Source organism: Arachis ipaensis, chromosome B10 (assembly GCF_059453495.1).
Source record: "Arachis ipaensis isolate K30076 ecotype BB chromosome B10, ASM5945349v1, whole genome shotgun sequence".
Classification (NCBI taxonomy): Eukaryota; Viridiplantae; Streptophyta; class Magnoliopsida; order Fabales; family Fabaceae; genus Arachis; species Arachis ipaensis.
In genome coordinates, this window is record NC_142435.1 from 106,033,592 (window position 1) to 106,052,776 (window position 19,185).

The 19,185-nt window shown below is 34.9% G+C and overlaps 2 protein-coding genes across 2 annotated transcripts; one reads left to right on the plus strand and one right to left on the minus strand.

The window, feature by feature from the left end:
* Positions 1-1,481: 1,481 nt before the first annotated feature.
* Positions 1,482-5,814, minus strand: LOC107624459 (uncharacterized). The gene is made up of 6 exons (XM_021113667.2): positions 5,312-5,814; positions 4,635-4,898; positions 3,531-3,630; positions 3,365-3,448; positions 1,945-1,998; positions 1,482-1,607 (listed from the first exon to the last, which is right to left on the minus strand). The coding sequence occupies exons 1-6, from the start codon at positions 5,812-5,814 to the stop codon at positions 1,482-1,484; spliced, it is 1,131 nt and encodes a 376-aa protein (XP_020969326.1).
* A 3,847-nt stretch (positions 5,815-9,661) lies between these two features.
* Positions 9,662-10,379, plus strand: LOC107620809 (protein phosphatase 2C 56-like). Its single transcript, XM_021114086.2, has 2 exons — positions 9,662-9,791; positions 10,025-10,379. The coding sequence occupies exons 1-2, from the start codon at positions 9,662-9,664 to the stop codon at positions 10,363-10,365; spliced, it is 471 nt and encodes a 156-aa protein (XP_020969745.1). The 3' UTR covers positions 10,366-10,379.
* Positions 10,380-19,185: the final 8,806 nt, after the last annotated feature.

Here is a 19,185-nt window from a genome sequence, read left to right on the forward strand (position 1 = left end):
TAACAAAAATTTATACAATTTTTAATCACATCAACAAACCAACATACATGCAATTTCAGAACACAATAACATTTAACAATTACATCCAGAAATTTAGAAGGAAACTCAGAAGTTAAAAGTTACATGCAATTTCAAAACACAATCAACATTTAACAATTACATCCAGAAATTCAAAAGACAAACTCAGAAATTAAAAGATACATGCAATTTCATAACACAATCAACTTTTAACAATTACATCCAAAATTTCAGAAGACAAATTCAGAAGTTAAAATCCATTACAATTGGACAATGAAATCAGAAATCGACAAAAAAAAGTTAACAAAAAACCATCAACAATCAACAAAATTATTTCAGAAAAATTAACTCAAAGCTAGAAAAATTAACTCAGTCAGAAGGACAGTGGACTTCAACAACTGTAGGAGGATGAAGGTGAAAGCAAGGGTTGTTACTGTGAGTAAGCAACCGTGGGAGAGATACAGAGAGCTTGAAGAGAGAGAGATGCGACGGTGAGAAGAGCTCCGAGCACGGCGACGGCGAGAAGAGGGCCGATCTGTAGAGACCACTTCTGGCGGTGATGGCACGATGACAGAGACACAAGTTCAGAGCGGCTGACAACGACGAAGACAGAGGCGGGATTGATGACCAGGGCAGAGATGGCAATGCAAACAGTAGCTCCGAGCAGATCTGGCGAGGGAGGAGCCAAGATGACAGTGAGGGAGGAACGTCGCCGGAGACGAGGATCGAGCAACCACGAGCAGACGACGAGAATTAGGGCGAGGCAAAGATGAACGTTGAGCGACGACAGCACCCTCCCGCTGAGGAGAAGAGTTCGGCGATGAAGAGTAGATGGTGGCTGGGTGTTGCTGTGGAAAAAGGATTAGGGTTGGGTTCACCTTTGAGCCAGAGAAAGTGAGAAACAGAGGGAGGATGGTGGTTGTGACTTCTAAGGGGGTTTGGGGCTAGATACTTCTCCAGAGATCAAATTTCAGAGAGGAAGAGAGAGGTGGGATGATGGTAAGAGATAGCGGCTAGGGTTTCAATCTTCAGGGTGTTTTTGTCATATATATGACTAAAAATGGCGACGTTTTGAGTGTAGCCATGAACCGGAAACCCTTAAAAAACCCGGCCGATTCTGGCAGTTCACCGGTTAACCGCCAATTTGGCCGATTTTCTGGCCGGTTTTTTGCTAGTCGGATTTTGGAATCAACCGAACAGATCATTTGACCGGTTCTCAATTAACCCGGTTGAACCGGCCGGTCCGGTTCGGTTTTTAGAACCATGGTTATTAGTGACAATTTTTGCTATAATTGTTTTATACATTAGAAAACTAATACTCAAATACAAAATAAATCTCTTTGAGTTCAAATTCCAAAACTAAAAACTAAAGAAAAATACAGGAACAATAGAACTTAAACCCTTGCTGTTCCTCCTTCCTTTAGCCCTCAAACTTCCTTCCTCACCTCAGCAACACCATTTCTCTATTCTGTACACTTTTCCAGTTTATCTTGGATGTCCTGCAATCCAGAAGTTACAGCTTTCTCCACTGCTTCAAAGACAGAACTGTCCACTTTGCTTTTTGCCTCTGCCAGCAAAGATTCATAATACTACAATAACAACGACACAAAGAGAATCCGAGTTCAGTCATACATCATCAGCAATATTATTGCATCAAAAAATCATCACATGGAGGGAATCATTATTTAACGTTAGCTATAATCCTAAAGCATTTATCATAAACCAAAGCATGTAGGTTCAGTACCCTTAAATTCTAACCACTCCTGTAATTATAATACTTCTAATGATATGTCAGGAACAAGTAGTTCCAGTCAACCTTGATGATATAATATAGTCTATAGTTCATACATCCAAAGCAGAGACTGTTTCCCATAGTTATTAAAATATCCCAGAGAATGAGTTTCAGGAGCATCAGTGTCAACTTACTTGTCTTTGAGTTTCCAACTGAGATGTTAGAAGACGGTTGTATTCATCCAAAATCTGTTTTTGAGAAATAACAATGAATCACTAACCATGTATTGAAATGGGAAATATACTCAGAAACAGTGGTGCTAATAAGTAATAACAATGGAGACTTAGTGTTGTTAGAAAATTAAAATGCTATCCTATCAAATGATGATGTGGAACTATGTCTACAAGACAGTATATCTATTAAATTGTAAAGTGGTTCATGCAAGCAGGCCAGTGTTAATTAATCACAGCGAGCAAGATTATATCAGACCCAGATATGCATGTTTCTATTTCAGGCTATCTGTCCAAGTTAGCTTCAGCATAAACACAGCACATTCAAGAGTTTTTATAGAACAAACATACTGCCTCAACTTCAATACAAAGTGGAAATGTAATACTTTTTGCAATTATTATATTAGTAATTGCTTTGTCCTCTAACAGATTTCAAGGACTAATGATTTTGTTTTTGGGGCCGGGGGGAGGGGAGATGGGAATCAATTCTAAAAAAATGATAATGTTCTATACTAATGTAGGACAAAATAAGGGTTGCATAGTTTTATTATTTTTGTTTTTTGTTATAATGTCAGAGAAATTATATTTGTATTATTCTTTAGTATATCACTCGTGTAAGCCTTCTCTATTATATATAAGATTTTTTTTTTTACTTTTTATCCATCATTTTAATACCAAAAATAAAAAAGTATACACAAACATAAGATATACACAAATCTTGATGCATATAAATTTTTCGTCCAAATGTTCCTCTTCAAGGTGATTTGAATTGAGATTTCTACTTAAAATCTAATGCAACAGAATAAACAGAGTAAATATATAAATTTAATAAAAAATATATTAAAATTTGAAAATGATAATAAATTAAGTATTGTGTAGAAAAAGTTAGTGTTTAAAATCTCAACACACAAATTATACCTTCTCTAAATCAGAATAATATTATACATCTAAGTCTTTTTATGAACTAAGTTCAACAAAATTAAATAATAAGACTTGAAATAATACTAGTCATAACTAATTTTTAATTTTTTATTATGATCATAAGCCCTTCAGAAATAATTATCAGACAACATTATAATCCTTTCATGTCACTTGCAATAAAACCAGAAACAGCTGTTGGTACCAGAAATTCCCACATAATAATAGCAAATACAACACAGAACAATCAAACTGCAAAAGTAGTGTTGAAACTTTATGTTCATATGAGGTCACTCTATTTCTAAAATCATACATGCTGAGATATAGAAGGCATATAGTAAGGTGCTTCCTTCCTGAGATTTTTCAGAAAGTAACATTTTGTGACAATAGAATTGCCTAAACTAGCCAAAATAAGAACTTCAATACAAAATGGAAACAAGATGAAGAAATGAAAAACATTGCTTACCTGGCAAGACAAGTATGTCCACTTTAAAACACCAAGGGGATTGAAAGGAGTGCTCGCAAAGTGTAGTGAGTATTCCACTTCTATCTGGAACATAAAAAGGTTGCACAATTAACCAAAAAATTGTAGCATGTGCTTTAACAATAGGACAAGTTGTGGAGAAAATTACCTTTGGGAACTGCATTCCTTTGCCCTTCGGAGCACTAATCACAAGAACCTCTATTTCTTTGTCATGTGTTCCATTATTCTTGTATCTGTAGGGAATGCATCTGTTCATTTACAAAAATCTAAATCAGCTTAATTCAAAACACCAACCAAAAAGTCCAACAATAATAATAAAGCCAATTTTGAGAAAGACCCATTTGAGAGAAGCTTCTAAATTCCAAAACTTGGCTTCAAATTTCAACTGCATGAATCAAAAGTCTAAACTTTACCCCACAAACGTTAACACCCCCCAACCACCCATTTTGAGTAAACCCCATTTGAGAGAAGCTTCTAAATTTCAAAACTTGCTCATCAACTTCAATTTGAGGATCTAAAATTCCAAACTTTAACCTCAAATAAAAAACCCCATAACATGAAAAAGGATAAAAATTCAAAGGGGGGAAGAAAAATAGAGAAAGAAAGAAGACACACCCTACAACAAGGTGACAAGAGAAAGAAAGAAAGAGAGAGAAACATTAAAGAGAGAGTAGGGTAGAATAATAATGGAAGGGGAAAGAAAGAAAGAGGAAAAAAGGAAACAGAAAAAAATGAACAAGAATGGAAGAGGGAGTTAGGGGGTGTGTTGGAAGTGGCTGATCTCACAGGCCTGAAAATCCTTACAACAACCCCAATTGGCTTCTATTTCTATCTATTGCACCAGATCTATATATCTAACAAACCAAGAGCTAAGAAAAATTATCATAAGCAGAAAGAAAAACATAAAAATATATATAAACATAAATTAAAAAAAAAGGGCTCATATAGAAAGGAAAAAGTCAAAATAAGAAGTAAAGAAAGACAAGTGAAACTTCTTGTTTGCAGAACAACAGAGATACAAAGAGGAAAAATAAAACCTCTATATCTCTAGAACAGAATCACAAAAAAAAAAAAAAAAACGATTGTGATTTTTCTTGTTCTCCAAAATCAAATCCTTCACAAGATCTATTTGCAGGAACAAAAATCTAAGAACCCCAGAATCATAATTTTTAGCTGAACAAAAAGAACTAAGAAACTTTGGAAGAAAAAATGTCACAAAAAAAGGAAGAATGATGGTGAAAATAATTTCTACCTGTTATTGGCATATTCATAAAGGCGACCACGGCTGGAGAAAACTATAAGAGCAACCTCAGCATCACAAAGCACAGATAACTCATATGCTTTCTTGAGAAGACCATTTCTGTGCTTGCAAAAGGTTACTTGGCGATTTGTAGTGTTCTCAATCCTCTTGATCTCAATCTTACCCCTTCCCATCTTTCTCTGTGGTGAACTTGCTCCTGACATGGATTCATTTGCTCCTGGAAAAGCCATCTTCTTTATTTCACCTATACCTACCCTGAAAAATCACACCACAAAATCTTCTCAACAATATAAAGAAAATTCTGGTCTTGATCAGCTTCCAGATGGTGTTTGTGTTAGGGAAAAATCTAAAAAGGAAAAGACAATGAAATATTGAAACTTTTGGGAAATCTATCTATCTCATTACAGTATATTTTTTCAACTTAGTTCACAACATTTATATTGTTAGCTTCTAAAATAGTTTCATTTGCTTCTAATATTATAGCATAGTATGCACTCTATGTCAAAGTACAATTTTAATAGATGCACGCTGGATAAACTAAGTTCAATCAGCACACTGTAGCGATTTTCCATTCCATCATTACTACACATGTCAAATCACGATTTTGGGATTTCAATGAAAGAAATATGCAAAGAAAGCAACAAACGTTTGCGGAGAAGAAACGGTACCTGATGAAGAGGAGGCGGTGGAGATGGTGGAGGTGGGGCCCGCACCAGCGAATGAGGTCATCGAAGGAGAGGTGATTGGGAACGGTGAGAATGAAGACAAGAGAAGAGCCAGAGCTAGGGCTTGGGATTGAGGAATGAGAGGAGCTCCGGAACAAGTGGAGAACACCTCTTCGCCCCCTGAATTTAGGGCTCGAATCTTCATCGTTCTCGGAGAAGATGGATTCAGGGTCCAGAGGCTGCTCCGAGTCGACCGAGTGAACTCGGAGGAAGTCACCACCAGAGAGACTTGCGACGGAAAGCTTGCGACGGACGGTGTGCGACGAGGGAGTCACCACCAGAGAGAACCACCGCCGAAGGAGCAGCGATGGTGGGAGTGCCAAAAGAGAGAGTGACGACGGAGTGCTGGGGTGAGGACTGGGGTTCTTCGAAGCTTTTAGGGTTCTGGCCTTCTGGGTTCTTTGAAGAGAAAAGGGGTTTTGAATGATGAAAGAGATAAGCAGCATTTTGAATGAGGAAGTAAAATGGAGCGTTTTATTTTGTACGAGGACCTTTTGGCCACGCTTTTGAAGCGTGCCAAAAGAGTTGTAAGAAACGGCCACGCTTTTAAAATGTCACTATAACGAAATTCTATTGCCACGCTTTCAAAATGTCCCTGTTTCTATCTATGGCCATGCTTTTGAAGCGTGGCAAAAAAAACGTGGCCATATCTCAGCTTAATTGCCACCCTTACAAAAGCGTGGCCATAGACCCCTTTTGCCACGCTTTTTAAGCGTAGCAAGAAAAAATGTGGCCAAATCTCTAATTAATTGCCACCCTCGTAAAAGTGTGGCCATTGACCACTTTTGGCCACGCTTTTAAAGCTTGGCAAAAAAAAGCGTGGCCATAGGCCTTTTTTCTTATAGTGAGTCCACTGAAGTTAGTTAAAAACAAGAATTTACCAATTTTACCAAAACCTCAACAATACCAAATCTCTCAAATCAAACCAATTTACTCACAATCCAAACAATACCAAAACAACTCAAGAATCCATACCATACATTCCTTAACTATTCAACCATCTAAACCATTTAATTCTAACCTCAATCAACCCATTTAACAACTCCAAATTCAACCTAAATCACATCAAACTCCTCAATTTTCATTAATCCACATCAACATCACCTTCATGAATAATCATCAATCATAACCAACACATGCAACTCATTCAATCTCCATCACAACTCATATACCACACATATCCAAGACTCTATATTATCCTCAATATTCATCAACAACAATAACAACTATACACTCTCATCAATATCAACCATCAATTTTATCATCAATATTTACCAACCACAATAATCAACAACAAAATCCTCAACAATCAATTCAATCCTATCTTAAAGTCGACTAGCTTAAGTTTCACGAAACATTACATATTAACTAGAGGAAACTGAAATTATACTTTGGTTGATTCTCATGCAACGCAAAATCGCCAAATATGACATCTTTCACAAGCTCTCCAAGCCTCCAATTTGTCAAATCAACTTCTTACAACATCAATTCAATCTAATACCATGCAATTTCACTAAAATCAACTTAGGGTTCACAATAATCAACTAAACACAAGGACTAAGTGAATTCTTACCTTACCTAATGGTATATTGAACAAAATTCAAGAATAATCTAATGTTAGATCACCCATAAATAATCAAAATCACAGAATCTACTAAAAAATAATACCCATAAATGCAAAACTATTAGGGTAGAAAATTAGAGCATTGATTTCGAGTTCTTACTAACTTTGTTTAGGTAGAAATGACGGGATTGATGAGAGTTTTGCATGGTCACAAACAACACACAAATCGGAGCTCCGTAGCTCAAGTTACGAGCAAAAGAACAAGGAGATGAATAGAACAAAATCCTCTTCTCTTTTCCTCTCAACTCAGCGCCCCTTTCTTTGTTTCCTTGGTAAAATGAGCTGAAAGCTCCTTAATTGGTATTTATATATGTTGGACTTGGGCCCGATCCAACCGTTTAGTGTCTTAGGTTCGTTTGGTCTAATTTCAGAAAAAAAACCTTTAAAATTATTGTCTAATTTTTTATTCTAAATTATTTTTATTTTTCTAAATTAATAAAATTCAATTTTATAATTTATTCGCTCATAATTTAATTTGTTTTCTTACTCACAGTGCCGACCCAATTAGAGTTGGTACACATTTTTACGCGATAAATCAGGTTTTTACACTAAATTCTATTTTCTTGATTAAATTTTCTATTTTAATATTTCTTATCATTTTCAACCCTATTTCGGACAATTACATTATATTTTTATTATCATTTTAATTAATTTTGGTTCTTACACTCTCTCTCTTCCCGATGAAGAAAATAAAAGCTCAAAATCACATAAAGCGGAATTACAAAGCGTGATGTGTTCACACACAATAACTAAAACGCGTAGACATGACAAGTACAAAACATAATATGTACAACCTTGCATAAAGCTCCATTATACAAGGTAGTAGCTAAATATATATATATATATATATATATATATATATATATATATATATATAATAGTCAAGAGGAACTGGTCTCAATCCGCAGAGTTTGGATCGATCAATAAAATAGATACAACAGAGTTTTTATAAAATGCTTACTTTCTATCTCTCGAAGTTTAAAGCAAAAGCCTCTAGGGCAACAAAGTATACAAAAGATGAGAGAATAAGTACAACAAAAAGTAAAGCAGAATGACAAATAAAAGTGAAGCCATCCTCCTCTCTATCACCAATCTGCAAACTTATCGAGTTGGGTTGCGACCTTCATCTAAAAAACAACAACAACATATGGTATGAGAATCGGAGGTTCTCAGTATGGTAATACCCTTTTTTGGAACAAAAACTCATTGTATAAGCTTACAATATGATATAATAATTGATCATAATTATACAAATACGATCATTGAATCAAATACAATACATTTGGCTTTCAGCCATAAATATAATATACTTTACAAAAGTAGTTATAAAAATTTACAAGTTATTTATACATAATCTTGTAGAATACACACACTTACAATAATCTATCCTCCACGAGTCCTTACTGAGTTTGGTCTGAAACCACATATATATACATAGATATAGTAAGAATTTAAAATTCTCAGTAAATATAACATTTTTTTATTTATGTAGGTTTCAGTTGTTCGTTACAAAAAATATCGTGGCTATCACAGTCATATGAAAATAATTCTTCAATGTAATGCAAATATATCTTATATAATACCTTTTATTTTTCTTTTCACTTTTTTTTATCTGTTTGTCTTACACATAAAAGATATTTTTAGAAAATTTTTATCTTATGGTATGTCTCATAACATTGTGGCAACAAAGTATGAATTTCGACGTACTAATCTAGATATCTTTTCTTCTTAACGGTTGGCAATCCGTCTTACATATTTATTTTTTTATCATAATTAATTAAAAAATAATATTATACTATGCTAAATTAAATAATATAATAAACAAATAAAAAAGGTGAGTTCTACCCAACATCCTCTAAATCAACAAGTAAATTACCCTCTATGACGTGACATATGTTAATTGGATGTTTAGTTTTAGTTTGAGTTAATTTAACCCAATAAAAATTAACATCTTAACTAAAGTAGGATCATTTTGTAATTAAATAATTTTTTAAGATGGATGATTAGATAATTTTTGTAAATATTAAAAAGTAAATTTATATGTTTTTACATTTTATAAAAAAAAAAGAAATCCTAAATCTACCATGACCCCAACACAGCCCAGTGCCCCAGTCACACTCCCACCCCTCTCCTCTCTGAAATTTTGAAATTGAAAGAACAAACTCAAGAAAGAACCCTAGCCATCCAGTCCCGCCGCCCGCAACCACCGCAGCCCCCATACCCCCAGCATCCCCGTCGCGTGTATAGGCATCACGTGTGGAAGCTCCGTCGCCGTCGCAGGAGCTGTGTCACCGTCGTAGGAAGCTCTCTCGCTGTCATGTGGAAACTCTGTGGCCGTCGCCGTCTCCTCTGATCGAGCGGTCTCCCTCTGTGTTCGTCGGTGTTGCCGTTTCCTCTATTGTCGCTGTCACTCCCCTTCCCCCTCGTCGCTGGTAAGCAGTAAGCACTGTGACTTGGAATCTTTTTTGCCGGTTTTAATGTTTTTACTGTTGTTTGAAATTGAGTTGCTGCGTAGGTGGATTTTGTTTGTATTTTTGTTAGCTGGATTTTGTTTGCTGAGTTAATTTTGTTAGCTGATTAACTGGATTTTGTTTGCTTGAGTTAATTTTGTTCATGATTATGTCAAATTTGAAATTTGTTTGCTGAGTTAATTTTGTTCATGATTATCTATGCTGCTTTTACACTCATTGATTTCAAGCTATTTCATTGAGTTGGCAAGGATAAAAGCTGCAGGAGGAAGGGTCATACATTGGCAAGGGTACCGAGTTCTTGGCATTTTGGCAATGTCAAGATCCATAGGTATGTATCTGCCTTTGGCATCTCTGCAGCATATTTATGTCAATGTAGTTGGATTTGAAGTGATGCTAGTTATTGTAAACTTTTTCTTGATAAGGGTTATGGTTTCTAGTAAAATGAATAAAATGGTACAGCCTTTGTATAGGACACTACGAAAAAGTATTTCTTTTTTGCTACAAAATATAGCATTTTAGTTCCTTGCAATTAGTCTAATCATCTTAGTTCTTGTCCAATAGGTGGTAGGTACTTGAAACCATGTATTATTCCAGAATCAGAAGTGAAGTTTGTGCAATGGGAGAAATATGACGAGTGCCTTTTTCTAGCTAGTGATGGTTTATGGGATGTGGTGACAAATGAAGAAGCTTGTGAAGTTGCACAGAAGAGGATCCTTCTTTGGCACAAGAAGTATGTCGAGATTGCATCAATGACCGAACAAGTTGAAGAAGGAGTTGACCCTGCAGCTCACTCTGCTGCAGAGTATCTCTCTAGACTTGCCCACCAAAGGGGAAGCAAAGATAACATCTCTGTAATTGTGATAGACTTGAAGGCTCAAAGAAAAATTAAGAGAAAAGCATAAACAAAATACATGTTATCTAGCATTAAGTTTTACATATGTAATATCTTCAACTACTATCCTATTGATTTTCAATTTTCTTTTTTGGCAGTATTAAGTATTAACACATTTAGCCCGCCAGTTTTTCACAGGGCTAAGTAAGTTATGTATGCTAAATTTGCATTGTAAAATGATATCTTCACCTTGGATAAGTTATCTTTATGGAATAAAAAATTTGAAAAGTTTAATTACTAACTTTTCTTGATAGATGTTCAAATGATCAGAACATAGTTCTAAACTTATGCAGCAACCACACTTTGGTTTGATTATAAGTATTTCTAAACAATTTGACAAGGTTTAACCAAATACAAAGGTCACAAACATAGCTTGAATGAACCTTCAGCCAGAAGTGCAGGTTTTAACAGACTAAAGAATAGCTAAAAGCATTGTGAATTCATATCTTTAATTTTTATTTCCATTAACACAGCCCGAGAGAACTTATGTGTATTAAAAGTTTGAGCGCCATATAATTTCAACAGTTTTGGTAAATCCTAGTGATATGATTTGTTGAAAAATCGTTAGAAGGTCAAACATTTTGTTGTAAATGATCCCTAAAACTTGAATTTCAGAATTAAAATTCCTCTTGAACAGCCAAATGTTGCAATTTCTTGGCCTTTACATAAAGAGCTTCTCAACAAACTCTTGAAATTTAATCACTCAATAATAAAATACAGAATTTTTAGACATGACTCAGGAACTGCCTCTGAATTTGAATCATCTGCTACCACTGCCCATATGCCAAGCAACCCAACAAAATAAATAAATACATTAATATATAAATGAAATATCAGTATCTTAAATCCCATCATTTGTAGTTCATAAAACTATGTCTGAAAAAGGATTATATTGCCTTAAAAAATAATGTTTCAGAATATCCCCTCTTTTTTTTATCTTGAAATGATAAGCTGGCAGATATACATATAAGCAATAAAATAGTTCAAATCTCATTGAGAAGAAGCATATACAGAAATTTGATATGAATTGCCACAAAAGGATATGTCATTGAGAAGGATATCAGGAAGAAATATTTCATATAGTCACCTATTTTCGAATCTCAACATGCACTGCACAAAGTGTAAGGATTAAAAGATAAAATTACCAGCCCATAGTCAGTAGCTTCAGTTCGAAGACTGGCACCAGACCAAAATATTCTTGGCCCTGTAAAATTTCCCTGCATAAGTAAGGCATACATATGAAAAATGCATAAAAATATATTTTTTTAAAAAAAGAGAGTTTTCTGTCATGAATCCAAACTTAATCAATATCTCAACATTTAATGTTCCTGAACTGATTAGATATGTTACACACTGCACCGTATTCAAATCGTGTTGAGTAAAGCAAAGAACTATAAACGTATACCAAGGGAGGGAGGGGAGATGGTAGAGTAAATTTATATCAACCAACTTCAAAGGAGATAATAAGAGTGAGAGGGAAGGACACCTGAGGACGGCGGCGCTGCTTGTGACGACAGCAGCGGCGATGCTTTGGAGGTCGGCGACGGCACCACAGACGGAGAGAACGGGACACCAAATGAGGCGGTTATGCTCGGGTGGCGCAATGACGGTGACGAAATGGGGGAGGAGCTACAAAGAAATTAGGGTTCAATCTCTGGAAGCATGATTTGGGGAAGAAGCAAAGATTCAGTTTTTAGTATTTAAGTAAATTATACAATTACCCATTTTGGGTTATAATTTAATTTCAAAATAGCTTAACTATAGTTAACATAACAACCAATTAAAGAGTGACATGTCATAGAGGGTAATTTACATGTTATTATAGGAAGGGTATAGTAGAATTTACCAATAAAAAATACACAACAAATAATAATAATAATAATAATAATAATAATAATAATAATAACATATAAAATTTAATTATTTGGATATAATAATAATATTGATAATCATAATAACTTTATTAGGATGTTAATAATAATAATAAGTAACGTAACAATGATGATGATGATGATGATTATGATAATGTAACAACAATAATAATAAGATTTAATGGATAATCATAATACAATACTAAAAGCAATTAATAGTAATAATAATAGTTTAGCAATACTAATATTAATAAACAAGGTTGTGAGAATTGGACTGGTCATTGAATCAGTTAAGTGACTGATTTAGTGGTTTAATGGTCTAACTGGAATCAAATTGTGGTTGAACTGGTTTAATTAAATATACACTAAAATTATATAAAAATTTAATATATAATTTTAAATATACTAAATTTTCTTTGTTCCCTCTGGCTCTTTCCTCCACAGGTTTCTTTTTTACTAAATTAATTGATTAAGCTACGTGCACAACTAAAGTTTCCTGTTTTATTTTAATAAAAATTTCAAAATCATATCAACAGATAATATGAGAAAAAGAAAACTGCATATCTAATTAAAATAAAGTTCTCGCGTTTCTACAATCACTTGAAATTCAAAAAGAACAAGAATATGTTACTAATAATTCCTTGGATCCAAATCTGACATGCTTAATTAGTAGTAGTTAAAACATCAACACTATAATAGCATGAGTTTGAGAAGTTTGAAAAAGTTGCTTACTAAATTAATATAACAGCCTCATTTATGATGTTTAAGTACTATGTTAATTTTTCAAAGTCTGATTTTGAACCTTGGCAAGCTTGCTTATATCCTCAGGGTAATCGATGTAGTACTACATATGCTCCTTCATTTTCAGCCTGCACCATCCAAACAAAATAAAACAACACAATTTACACAAATTCAAACAAATCACCTTCCATAATCAATTAGTCTCAATTCCCACAAGAGTACAAAACACAAAATTACTCAAACTCAGAAAATAACAAACATATATTAACAAAATTTATCACTAAACAAAATCAAAATGCATAAAAATAACAAACATAATGTTCTACCAAAAAAACTAACATTAACATATATTTTTATTGTATGAAACGAATTTAATTCAGAAAATCATTTTGTGATTGCATCTTCCGAATCAGAAAATCAAAAACTAACAAAATTAACCATCAACAAAATTAACTCAAACATGCAACAGCAATTCAGAATATTAATTCCAGCAACTTAGAATCATAGAATCAATATTATACTAACTCAATAACTCAAAATAGTAAACCCACCAACTCAGAATCACAGAATCAGTATTATTAAAAAAAATTGAAAACAAGCAAAAATAAATTGAAGTACCGGCAGCGAGGGAGAAAGGAAGTGACAGCGATGACGGAATCGGAAGTGACACCAACGGAGAAGCAAAGTGAGCTCAAACAAAGAGAGCCAGAGAGAGATCTCGAACAAGGAAGTGAGCTCAGACAGAGAGACAGTGAGCTCCGACAGACGATGACCGATGGACCCAGCAATCCTTCGTGACGGCGGTAAACCCCATAAAATTAGCGAATAATTAACCAATAAATTAAATTTTAATAAATAAAATTAGAAATATAAATTTTATAGTAAAACAAGATGGAGCTAATTAAAACAAAAATTTTGGCACCAATTTTAAAGAATTTGGCCCAAGATTGGGCCAAACGGGTCGAATCGGATCTAAAATGGGCCCAAGGCCCAACCCAATTAGCCATACACTTAAAAGAAGAAACACTCTTCTTCTCCATTCAGCCAAGAACGTTGAAGCAATGCAAGGGTGAGGAAGGGAAAGTTCCAAAACCCTTGCTTTGATTTCAAACCTCCATATCTCTTCACTCCGAGCTCCGATCACCGCACCGTTTGTAGCCATGCGACCACCATTTCGAGCTCTACAAATCTATCAGAACAATTTCATAAGTAATCCACACTGTCACTCCAGTTTTTTTACCCCTTGAATTTCGAAATTTTTGAGTATCTATGTTGAGATTTTGTTGATTTTGGTACTCTAAGTTCGATTTAGCTTGCGGGACTTGTTGGGCTTGGTTCGTTTGGTCTGTGGTACGATAAGAGTTCTCAACCATAGTAAATTCATTGATTTAGTGTGTGGGTATTGAATTTTGTATATGGATATGTGAAAAAATGTGTTAGGTGTGTATGTATATGTGATATGAAGCTATTGGATGTGTTGGAAGCTTAAGTGGAAGCTTGGTTGGTGCTAGAGCTGAATTTTTAGTATTGAGGGATTGATTTTTGCCTAAGTGGGTTGCCTTGGGATATACATGGAAATCGGCCAAGGTATGGTTTAGGTTTCATCTATTTAATATATAATGTCTTGTGAAAACTTAGGCTAGAGGACTATAGGATAGGTTAAAATGATTAAGTATGTTGAATGTTTAGAATTTGTGATAATGGTTGATGATATAGATTGAGTATGTGTTGGTGATTATTGTTATGATGGAATTAGAATGCTAAAATGGTGTTTGAATAATGATTGATTTCGTTGATAAGGCTGATTGTGCATATATGGTGGATTGTTGATAGCCTTATTAATTAAAGTGAGAATTTAGGTGTGAAATTGTGTAATGTTGATGTATAATGGATGATGGAAGGGTGTAGAACCGTGTTGTTGTGATATTGCATATGTTGGAACTTATTTTTAGTGTAGGATGATTAATATTTGAATGGTGAATTAATGATATAAAGGTTTGAGGATTTTTGTGAAAAATTAATTTTTTAACCGAACTTCGGCGAGCTATAACTCGGCTTCCGGACCCCCAAATGGTTTCAAACTTATTTTATATGCAAATTGGATCTGTGAAGTTTACGCCGTTCAAAGAACGAATAAAAAATGATTTAAAACAGAAAAGTTATGCATATTTGAAAGTTTGGAGTTCAAACTAGAATTCTGCAGACTTTTAAACTTAGCCAAATTTTTTTACAAAACCTCCTTGCATGCGTACGCATACCCTTCATACGCGAAGGGTCATTTCTATTTGGCATGTATGCATACGTGGACATGTGTAAGTGTACACATGCTGCCCAAAACGGGACCTACGCGTACGCGAGCATAGGGCATATGCGAGCGTGCAATTCTGTCCAGTGTACATGCGTGCGCAGACAGGTGCACGCGTACACATCTTGGTCCAAAAAGAGACCTATGCGTACGCATACTATGACATGCGTATGCATAGCCCTGTTTCAGCAAATAAATATTTTGCATTTTAAACCTAATTTTGACCCTCCAAACCTCTATTTTTATTCTTTTAACCCTAGATCTTATTAGTGAGCTTAGTAATAAGAAGGAGTTAGGAAATGGAAGTAACTTGGGGGTTAAGCAAGGTTGGAAATGAATGAATCATATATGGAAATGTGAATAATTGGAGTGTATATGGTGCTATGACTTTAATGATATGATTATGTAATGATTACAAATGATTATGAATGTTTATTGGCTTATGCACTCATTTATCTGAGATACGAGTTTCTCTAGGTAAAGTACCGTGGCTTGCCACCACGTGTTCCAGGTTGAGACTCAATACTCTATTGACTCTACGACGTAAGGGTGACCGGGCACTTATAAATTCCCGGGATGGTTGACCCCCATTGAGCAATTTTATATATATGAAAAAAAAGTTATGCATAAACTCTTAGGGATGCGCGTCGGGGGACAGTCCAAGGTTTAGCAGCCGAACTTGTCGAGTTGGCTTGATAACCGAAAAATGAGACTCATCAGCCATAAGATAGGCATATATTATGTGCATATTGTTTGAATTGTTTGCTTATGCATTAATTGGGATTCCCTACGTGTTTATAATATGATATTTGTTATACTTGCGATCTGTATTACTTGTATTCTACCTGTGTTTGCATTTGTCTGCTTGTTTGTCTATGCAAATTCACTGGAGACGGAGGTACGGAGGAAAGGTGGAAAGAGTTAGTGTTCAAGTTAAGTTTTAGTTAGGCTTAGAAATCCTTAGAAGACCACCTGTTTATGGTTCAGTTTTAGTCCTTTAAGTTTTATAATCTGAGTGTCGGTGTTCTAGGATTGCCTCTGGCATTCCCAGGACCTTATATCTTATGTGCGTGGCACCTTTACCAAGCTGAGAACCCCCGGTTCTCATTCCATACAATGTTGTTATTTTTCAAACGCAGGTCAAGAGGCACCTCGCTAGGCGTCTAGAATTTCTACAGCGAAGTGGATTCATTTTGGGGACTTTACTTTTGGTCTTTTACTATATATGTATAGACTCTCCTCATGTATATATATGCTTTACTATTGCACCTCTTAGAGGTTATGGAGAACTAGGATTTTAAACATGTATTTTGGGTTATGGGTTGTATATTTTGTATGTAAATATTCTCCGACCAGCCTTAACTTCGCAGGCTGAATTAGGAGTTTGGTATTTTGTACTCTTGACTCTCTATTTCTACTTTCTGTTTAATTATACTTGTGAACTTTAGTTTTCTTCGCACGCAAGTAATCTTGTTTCCGGAGCGTCGTGCTTTTTATTTCGCTTTTTGCTTTACCCATTTTTCAAGGCTCCTCGTATATTGCATCCTTTTCAATATCACACACACACACACACACACACACACACACACACACACACACACACACACACACACACATAATTTTATTTTAGAGGTTGTAATACCACACCACCTCTATTTTATGGCTTAAGCGTAAAGCTCTGTGTGGTAGGGTGTTACAACGGTGACGCCAAGAGAGGAGGAACGTTGAGAAGATGGTCGAGCAGACTTTTCCACCGGTGACGATGGCACCCACGACGAGGAGAAGGGTTCGGCGACGAGTGTGAGTGATGGGTTTTGGATGGTGGCTAGTGGGTGGTGGGCTAGTGGCTATTGGAACTTCGAAGAGAAGAGAGGGAGTGAAGGGATCAGGGGACAAATTAGGGTTTTTTGAGTGAAGGAAGAATGGGAAGGGGGGTTTGGCTGTTTGGGTTTCACATTTCACATTTCAGCTTTAGGCATTAAATTTTTTTTAAAGAGTCGAAACGACGCCGTTTTGGTGGATTTTGGAAACCGACACTTTCTAAAACCGGCCAGTTCGGCCAGTTTAATGGTTAACCGCCAATTCGACAGATTTTTTTGCCAGTTTTTTGTAGCACGATTTTGGGGTGGACCGGACCGACCATATGATCGATTTTCGGTTAATTCGGTTGAATCGGTCGGTCCGGTCCAATTTTCCGAACCTTGTTAATAAATAACTATAAGCTATTAATAAAGTAAATAAATGATAAATAACATAAAGGCAAATAAATAATGAAATCGAAACTGTGATAATATGCATTGGACCAAAAAAATAAAAAATAATAATAATAAGGTTTAATTACTCTGTAGATCCCTATAGTTTCACCAAATTTTCAATTAAGTCTTTATACTTTTTTTTTTCAATTAGGTCTTTATACGTTATTTTTTTTCAATTAAGTCCCTACTGTGAGAATATCGTTTAAGATAACAGAATATTCTGTTTAAAAAACGAATATTCTCCTGTTTGAATTAAATATGCTAATTGGACATGTCTCTATTTTTTCAAAATACCCAAAACACCCTTGACATTTTGTCCCAAAAGAAAAAGAAAACTCTAACCAGCTCCTAATTTGCTCTTTGAGAATAGTGTGCAATGCATTTCTCCTCCATCGGTCTTGTCGAAGCCCTGTCTGCCACTCAGCATGTGCTTCTCCTTCTCCTTCTCCTTCTCCTTCTCCTTCTCCTTCTCCTTCTCCTTCTCATTCTCCTTCTCCTTCTCCTTCTCCTTCTCCTTCTCCTTCTCCTTCTCCTTCTTCTTCTTCTTCTTCTTCTTCTTCTTCTTCTTCTTCTTCTTCTTCTTGTGTTAAAATTTGAAAAAAGAAAAAATTGGTTATCGGAGATGATGGGTTCAAGTACCAATTTGGTTACCACGGTCATTGGGTTTAGGATGAGTGCCACTTTCATTGTGTTTATGTGCACAAGAATCAATTGTAGGAGGATAAGAGGGAGTGTTGAATCTTGCATGATATATGAGATTGAATCCAGAATTGACATAGAACAGGTAAAAATTTTACCTCTTCAAATCCCCCTCCTTTTTGAGCTGATTTATTAAGCTTTTTTTTGGATTGTGATTTGTGAACATGAGTTTGAGTTTTTAATTTTCTGTTCAATTTTTGTAAAAATTAGTTCTATACTATGTATTATTTGGTCATGGTTCTTAGATTGTTGTTCTGATCCAATCCTCCTTGAGGCATATAAGGAATGAAGACAGCTATAATTTTGGTTCTTTTGTAAGCTTCTATATCAAATGATGCAAATGATGTATCTTTTTCCTAGAATAAATCTGTAACTTGGCTATAAATTTCAATCAGATGTAGAATTGGTATATATGTATTGAACAATGTATATCCTACCCTTTCATTTGATTCTTTTGTAAGATGAGTATGTGGTTGAGAAGTATTTCATATATCATATACTTTGAGTTCATGAATCTGCATATATCATATAATTCAAGTTGATATTATTCTTTGCCTAATTAGTAGTTTAGTTTATACATAAGTTGTGGTTTTATTTATTTTACTTGTTTATCTGTTGGTGATTTAAATTTAAATTTTTTATTGTTTATGATAGCCAGAACATCATGCTAATGACCCTGAACCCGAGCCTATTATGCTTGATGCAATCCCCATTTTAAAGTTCAACCAAGAGGCTTTCAGTGCTATTTTGATGCAATGCCCTATTATGCTTGATGGAATCCCCATGTTCGGAGGTCCCCCATTTTTTGAATTGATTTCTGAATATTTTTTATATAATGGTTTAAGATTTACAATATAAATATTTATATATAGGAATTTTGTTAATTGGTGAATTGACATATGAATTAGTTTGTTGTGAACATCGTTAGTTGTGTGCATCTAGATCATTTTGTATATACA